General features: G+C 32.6%; 1 protein-coding gene across 1 annotated transcript; it reads right to left on the bottom strand.

The window, feature by feature from the left end:
* Positions 1 to 662: 662 nt before the first annotated feature.
* On the bottom strand, positions 663 to 7,813 carry CSN3 (casein kappa). The gene is made up of 3 exons (XM_068975576.1): positions 7,757 to 7,813; positions 3,262 to 3,294; positions 663 to 1,151 (listed from the first exon to the last, which is right to left on the bottom strand). Exons 1-3 carry the CDS (start codon positions 7,811 to 7,813, stop codon positions 663 to 665), a joined length of 579 nt encoding a protein of 192 aa, XP_068831677.1.
* Positions 7,814 to 8,416: the final 603 nt, after the last annotated feature.

The following is an 8,416-nucleotide window of genomic DNA, read 5'->3' as shown; positions in this document are numbered from 1 at the left end:
CATATTTTACGTTAAAGTTCTGAAAGTTTCCTCTTAATAAGTAGGTGCTTTTCAAGTTAAAAATTAGAATTTTTCTGTGGGATTGCATTACAATAGGAGAAATTTGGGTGCCTAGGCTTATACATCCTTTCGGAAGTGATGCCTGAGATAAAATGCTATGTGTGAAACATATTGTTTCCTTTCATTCTATTCTTACCAAAAGTAGAGTGCAACAACACTGGTATACAATTAAAATGTATTTAAACTCATAGCCTATATGATTTTTTTCTAAGAAAACATTTTTGAGATAAGAAAAATCATGAGTTTGACACTGTATTTTACTGTCTTTGTGTGTGAACGAGAGTAAAATAAAACTAATAGATTCAAGGAGTATACCAATTGTTGAAGAAGGTTTAATAATAAAATCTGCAATCTTTTTAATTCATTTTGTAAAATAAGATATTTTAAAACTTTCTTGTTGGGAAAGAATCTAGTATATACATGCTAAAGAACCAGCAAATGTAAGTTATAATTACCCCATTTTGCCTTCTCTGTAACAGATTTAATTTATCCATCTATGCTAGTTTATATGTTATGATTATATTAATAAGTCCATGAATCTTGGCTATTATTCATTTTGCTTATTTACCTGCGTTGTCTTCTTTGATGTCTCCTTAGAGTTTTTAGACCTCGGTTGAAGTAACTTGGGCTGTGTTGGTCTCAGGTGCACTCACAATCGATTCTGAGGAAGCTTCTGGATTATCTACAGTGTTCACTATTGCTTCGGTGGTAGGTGTACTGTGTACTGTAGGCTCAGCACTAGCAATGGTATTGATGGTAGGGATTTCTGTTTTATCCTGATCTTTCTTTGGTGGAATGGCCATAAATGATAAATGTGGGTGTGGGTGACGTGCCATGGTAGTTGGCTGGTCTTGGCAGGACTTGGCAGGCGCAGTATTTGGCAAAACTTGCCATTGAAGAGTTTGGGCAGGTGACCTAACTGCAACTGGCTTTGCGTAATATGGGTATGGCAGAAATTGATTATTAATTAGTGCAACTGGTCTCTGTTGGTAGTAATTGAGTCCATAACTAGGATACCTACTCAGCACATACTGAATTGGGATATATTTGGCTATTTTGTCATCGAAGAATGTTTCATCTTTCTCACAGCACTGCAAAAAGAATAAATTATGCAGAATGGTATTATTGTAGGCTGGAGTGAAGAGATATCTTAAATCAGAATTTGTTGAAACAAATTGTTACAGTATCTGATGTTAAGAAAGTACAACATTGGGAATAGTGAACCCAGAAATCATATTATTTTAAAAGATATGGATTTGTACATCTTCCTTCCACTTCTTGATTTTCAGCAAATCTTAAAAATAACATTAGTTTCAAAAAAGATAGATGAGATAGCTCATAATGTAAACCACTTTGCCCAGAGCTTGGCATATATAAAAAGTGCTCAGTAAATGTTGCCTTTTATAAGTACCACAGCTAGAACAGTTTCAAAGAGAGCTTTGACTACAGTACACAAATACTACACACAAAGAAAAAAAATGTATATCTCTTTCCATATATATGAGTGTGTGTGTGTGTGTATATATATATATATATATATATATATATATATGTTTATTCTCACCATATGTTTGTAACTGTTTTTTATTATATTTATCTAGGGATTAGGCTATGGGTGCATTTTATCTAAACTAATTCTAGCAAAATAGTAAAAATAATGTGATGTGGATTCCTGGGTTTATATGTTGGGTTTTTTTTTCTGCTTAGTTTTATCCATTAAAGATCAGTTAGGAAATTTTCCATCTTTATTTGCCACAGTTCTATTAATTAGGTACAGTCATAAAATATATTAATTAGGTGCAGTTAACTAGGTGCAATTATATTATATACTGATATATTAATACTGTATATTATATAATCATATAATATTATAAATTGTATTATACACTGTATTATATATTATATATGATGATGTGATATGATGTGGATTCTTGGGTTTATATATTTTTATATAATTTATAAAATTTTGTAATTTTATAATATATATTATATATAACATTATAATATTTATATATTATATATTCAGTTCATTTCAGTCGCTCAGTTGTGTCCGACTCTTTGTGACCCCATGAACTGCAGCACGCCAGGCCACCCTGTCCATCATCAACTCCCGGAGTCCACCCAAACCCATGTCCATTGAGTCCATGATGCCATCCAACCATCTCATCCTCTGTTGTCGCCTTCTCCTCCTGCCCTCAATCTTTCCCAGCATCAGGGTCTTTTCAAATAAGTCAGCTCTTCACATCAGGTGGCCAGAGTAATAGAACTAATCAATTATTAATATATAACATATATTATATAAAAATATAATACATATTCCACATCATATCACATCATGTGATATATTGTGATATATGTGATATATATCACATTATATTATATATAATATCTATATATAGTATATCTATATAATATCTATATTATATGATATATCTATATCTATATCTATGATATATACCACATATTATATGATATATATAATATATATTATGTTATATAATGTGATATATATCACATTATATTGCATATATAAATATATATAATATAATATATATTCCACATCACATCAACTCATGTGATATAATGTGATATATAATATAATATTATAATTAAATGACTATAATAATTGATTAGTTTAATTAATTAATTAATTAATATTAATTAGGTACCATTATAAAATATAAAATCATTAGATCTTTCTCTATGAATAGAAACAAATGAATGAAATTATACCTCAGAGCAAGGTTTTCTCATGAAAGGAAACATATTTAAAGATATTCATTCAAACAAACTGGGGGAAGTAAATACAATTGTATGAGAATCATCTGAAGATGTTTCAGAGAGGGATCATTTCCCATTTCTTAAAAAGTAGACAGAAGAAATATTAAGCTTTGCTTTTGTTTTCATTGTTTTCCCAGTATTAAATTCTGAGAAGGTTTTCTCATGTTGCTAAATACATGTTGCTAAATACTCATGAAAATCAACACAACTTGGCCTGTAAAGTGATACCAACATTTTCAGATAAACATTGATATTGATTCATATGATTGGTTGATGAAATGATTATTTTTACAAAGATTATTCAATTATTTTATATAGTTTAAATATTTACTTAGTCTTTAGATAGAAGGCATTTTAATATCATTAAACTTTGCAGAATGTTATTCTTTGGATTTATATCTCTACTGGAAACAAACTTACTATTGGTTGTTCCTGGTTTTGCTCCTGGGCACCCTGGTGAGATTCAGAGAAAGAATCAGAAACAAGACGTTAGAAGAAAAAAAGCATGATAGAGTCTAGTTTTTATGATTTTAAAATATCTTTTATAAAAAAGATAAACATGTTTTTCTTGCTTTTATTTTCGTATTGTAAAATATTATAAAGCATTTTTCTAGGTTATCTAAAGTCTGTGAAACCCTCAAGAAATGACAGATACATGCTAACTAAAATAGCCATAATAAGCCTCATGGTTAAGTTGTTCTTAAAAATCACTACTTAGGGAGAAAAATTCAAGATTGAAAAGAATATGATCATTTGATCTCTGTACCAACAACTATATATGATATTGCTTAAATGAAGAACATGAACAACCTATATTCAATTTGTATTGAATATATATTGCTAAAAATAAGAGGAGAATTGAGCATATTTTTCTGTTTCTGCCCTCCTAAGATGATTTATGAGGTTTTCTTGATTAAAAAATTGCCTCTAGCATAACACTGTTATATAAATGTTATATAAATAATAGCATTTTAAAATTATCATGTATTGGTAGTACTTTTCTTAGTTCTGGATTGTAACATGCATAGGAAATCAGGAGTGAGAAAGCAGTTTCCAGGCATATCTATATGAAGCTTTAAAACTTACAAAAGGTGAGTTCATAATGGTAAATAGTTTTAAGATGACAGTTTTAGTTTAAGACTTTTCACACATATCCTTGGGATATAAAAGATCCTATAAACCTTTAGGAAGTTGTTGGTATAGGATATCAGAGATTTAGAAAAACAATAAAATACAGGGTGTGTTAAGACAGGGACTTATTTACCTCTAAATTTATTAAGTCATTAGTTTAAAATTTAAAAAGTTATATTAATATTAAAAATTTGCCTATACTAAAACATCCTGAAAATTTAGATATAGATTTGAATATAATATCAGTCTACATGCATTATGTATTCTTGGTATATGTTCATTTTAGTATCTTGCATCTTAAATTTTTTAAAGATGTATGATCTCATATCATTTTTCCATCACCTCAGTTTTCATACTTGCATATTCAAAGTTGAAAAACAATCATTGGTTATATCATGAAATGTTTGTTCTTTATTGTTAACTTTTAAAGGTTTATAAAAAAATGTTTTTATTATAAATACAGACATGGAAAACATCTGGATAGATATCAATGGACTTTTAAAATGACCTATGGACTGTAGCCCACCAGGCTCCCCTGTACATGGAATTCTCCAGGTAAGATACTTGAGTGGGTAGCCATTCCCTTCTCTGGGGAAATCTTCCCAATCCAAGGATGAAAACTAGGTCTTCTGCATGCAGGCAGATTTTTAACTGTCTGAGACACCAGGGAAGCCCAGATGTCAATGGTCTTTTAATTAGTTTTGAGTTTTCAATAGATTTCTTAAAACAGTCTTTCAAAAATATGATTTTGGGGGGAAAATTCTTTGACAGAAATTATTAAACTGCTGTACAGTAAAGATACACCAATTTATAATGCCATCAATAGACTATAAGATCGTGCAGTTCATCAGATAATTGCTAATAATAAATATTATCTTAGCTATTTATACTTTGGAGAGAACGAATACATTTAGCACATAAGAGATGCTGCAACATTGCTGTATTAAGTTGTATGATTTTGATTGGGTAAGTAAGATTATATAATAAGATTGGATGGTAAAAACAATATAAACTTTCATTCATCTTTTGAATTATTTGTTCATATCCATGGGGCTTGTAGCTTTGTGAAGACAGGAAGGAGAGTTTGGGGCTAGCGCTGGCTCAAATAGTTCAAGAAGATGTTTTCAGAGGTCAAGCAGTTGTGAATCACTTTCTGATTTAAACTTTAACCTCTATCCCTCAAGAGATAGCCCAAGTTCTAAATATGCAGGTGGCCACAATAAAATCAAATTTCAAAGAAGAAAGGAAGAAATATGAATGTCATAGTAATTCAAATTTTTAAAAAGATTCTAAGAATTTACCAAATAGAATTATTTAAGAGATATTAACTTGAAAGCAAAACTAAATTTAGGAATAAATGAATTATGAAACAAGGATTAGTGCTGTTCCAAATTTTACAATTTAAGAGGAGGTCATCAGTTCAGTTCAGTTGCTCAGTCATGTCTGACTCTTTGCGATCCCATGGACTGCAGCATGCCAGGCTTCCCTGGAGCTTATTTAAACTCACATCGATAGTCAGTAATGCCATCCAACCGTCTCATCCTCTGTCATCCCTTTCTCCTTCTGCCTTCAATCCTTCCTAGTATCAGGGTCTTTTCCAATGAGTCGGTTCTTCGCATCAGATGGCCAAAGTATTGGAGCTTCAGCTTCAGAATCTGTCCTTCCAATGAATATTCAGGACTGATTTCCTTTAGGACAGACTGGTTGGATATCCTTGCAGTCCAAGGGATTCTCGAGCCTTCTCCAACACCACGGTCCAAAAGCATCAATTCTTCAGTGCTCAGCTTTCTTTATAGTCCAACTCTCACATCCATACATGACTACTAGAAAAGGCATAGCTTTGACCAGACAGACCTTGGTTGGCAAAGTAATATCTCTGCTTTTTAATATGCTATCTAGTTTGGTTATAGCTTTTCTTCCAAGGAGCAAGTGTGTTTTAATTTCATGGCTGCAGTCACCATCTGCAGTGATTTGGGATCCCCCAAAAATAAAGTCTGTCACTGTTTCCATTGTTTCCCCATCTATTTGACATGAAGTGATGGGACCGGATGCCATGATCTTAGTTTTCTGAATGTTGAGCTTTAAGCCAACTTTTTCACTCTCTTCTTTCACTTTCATCAAGAGGCTCTTTAGTTCTTCTTTGCTTTCTGCCATATGGGTGATGTCATCTGCATATCTGAGGTTATTGATATTTCTCCTGGCAATCTTGATTACAACTTGTGCTTCATCCAGCCCAGCATTTCTCATGATGTACTGTGTGTATAAGTTAATATCTGATGTACTCCTTTCCTGATTTGGAACCAGTCTGTTGTTCCATGTCCAGTTCTAACTGTTGCTTCTTGACCTGAAGACAGATTTTTCAGCAGGCAGATCAGGTGGTCTGGTATTCCCATCTCTTTATGAATTTTCCAGTTTGTTGTAGAGTAGAAGTAGTTTGTTACAGAGTAGAAAGACTTGTGCTCATCTTCTCCTGCAAGAACTCCAAAATTTCAACTCGCTGCTGAACAACCATTGACAGGAGAATGTTGGATCCCACTGAGGAAAGATGCCTCATGTCCAAGGGCAAAGGAGAAGCCCCAGCAAGATGGTAGAAGGGTGAAATAGCATTTAGAATCAAACCCCATACCTGCCAGAGATGCTTGGAGGGCTCAAATAAACCTGGTATGCACCAAGACCCAGAGACCCCACAGAGACTGAGCCAGAACTTTGTTTGAATGTCTCCTGCAGAGGTACAGGTCAGCAGTTGACTGCTGTAGGGCAGAAGCTCTGCGTGCAGTAGACCTAGGTATGGCATAAGCCCTGCTAGAGGAGGTCACCATTAACCCCACCATAGAGCCTCCAGAACTTACACAGGACTGAGGAAACTGACTCTTGGAGGGCACAAACAAAAGCTTGTGTGCACCAGGACACAACATCAACATGAATCCACCACAGGTGTAACATGAAAAAGGTTTGGGATTTTTTTTTTAATTTTTTTGACTAGTTTTCCTTATTGTTTTGGCTATTGGTCTGTTTTATTTTCATGTTCATTTGAGGATCCCAGCTACTTATTTGCCAACAGTAAGAACAGGAAAATAAACATCTGATGCTTTCAGATGTTTGCCTAAAAATCAAAGAGGTGTTTATGGATATAATCCCTGAGAGGGAGTTAACACAATGGAAATATTATAACAAAAGTTTCAATACATTTAAATATTAAAAGTACGTGTCAAGTTATTTGAAATTGGTAAAAAAGCTTAAAGAGGGAGGGAGGAAGGAGGGGGATTCAGGATGGGGAACACGTGTATACCTGTGGTGGATTCATGTTGATGTATGGCAAAACCAATACAATATTGTAAAGTAATTAACCTCCAATTAAAATAAATAAAATTATATTAAAAAAAGCTTAAACTAGTTCCTAATATTTTAAGGATTTAGTTCCTAAACAAATTGGAGTTTGCATGAAATAAGAATTTAACTAGAAACATTTCTGATCTTCATCTATGGTTTATATATTTATTTTGTGAATTATTTTAAGCACATATTATAATTTAATGTGTGTTTTCTATCGTATGAGAATTTTAAAGGTTTTCTCTAGATGACAAAGTGTGATTTCTTTATTCCTAGAAACCAGAGGAATATCCAGAAGATTATGACTTTAATAAGAAAAATAAATGTAAAAATAAATTACTTATACAGCTATTTTGTTCTATAAAATATAACTGTATTTAGAAATTTACACAATTAAAGCCCTTAAATAAATTTTAAAAATTTGATACAAACTGATTAGATGAAATTAACTTACCAAAAACGGCAGGGTTAATGCCAGGATAGTCACAACTAGGAAAAAACTCTTCATCATTGCACCTAAAATTAAATTAAAAACATTAGATTAACAGGATCTGTTGCTGATAATTTAGGAGTGACTTGGAGCAATGTTTTCTTTGGTTTAAGGGTGGGAAAAGCCAGATTTAGGGGGAGATTTAGCCAATGTGAAAAATCTATTTTATCAAAAGCTTTAGAGAAACCAAACGGTAGGAAATATATGAATTTAATTTTTGGTTATGTTACTGAATGTCTCACTACAAGATTAATCCTGTATTCCTTTCATATGTGCCAAGAACATAGTAGGAACAAAGCTCTGTGTGTCAGTGATGAGATTATTAAGGTGAATTGGTCAAGTAACATAAATTTTAGGAAGAGTTGCAACGTACACAAATCACTGTTAGATAAGAGAGAGTAGAAAGTGTCACAAAAGTGCTGTTCTACAGATAGAAGTGTTCAGTTAAGAAATCAATAAATTATTTCTGTAGGACATAGCATATAGGTGGGACTTGCCCATGCAGAGATTAATAGAGAGGAACTTCAAGGAAAAGAGAACTCCTTAGGAATATCCATGGGCATTTGAATGGAGAGAAGGGAAAGACAAAGTTGGAAAGAAAGTTTAGGTCAGAGAAAGATGAGG

This window comes from Capricornis sumatraensis, chromosome 7 (assembly GCF_032405125.1).
Source record: "Capricornis sumatraensis isolate serow.1 chromosome 7, serow.2, whole genome shotgun sequence".
Lineage (NCBI taxonomy): Eukaryota > Metazoa > Chordata > Mammalia > Artiodactyla > Bovidae > Capricornis > Capricornis sumatraensis.
Note: the sequence above shows the minus strand (reverse complement) of the source record. Positions and strands in the feature narration are given on the sequence as shown.

Bases quoted from the DNA above. Each gene is read 5' to 3' on its own strand.
- CSN3 (XM_068975576.1), bottom strand. From the start codon at position 7,813: ATGATGAAGAGTTTTTTCCTAGTTGTGACTATCCTGGCATTAACCCTG. The intron at 3,295-7,756 runs GTAAGTTAATTT...GAATCTCACCAG, and splicing joins CATTAACCCTGCCGTTTTTG to GGTGCCCAGGAGCAAAACCA. The intron at 1,152-3,261 runs GTAAGTTTGTTT...TTCTTTTTGCAG, and splicing joins AAAACCAGGAACAACCAATA to TGCTGTGAGAAAGATGAAAC.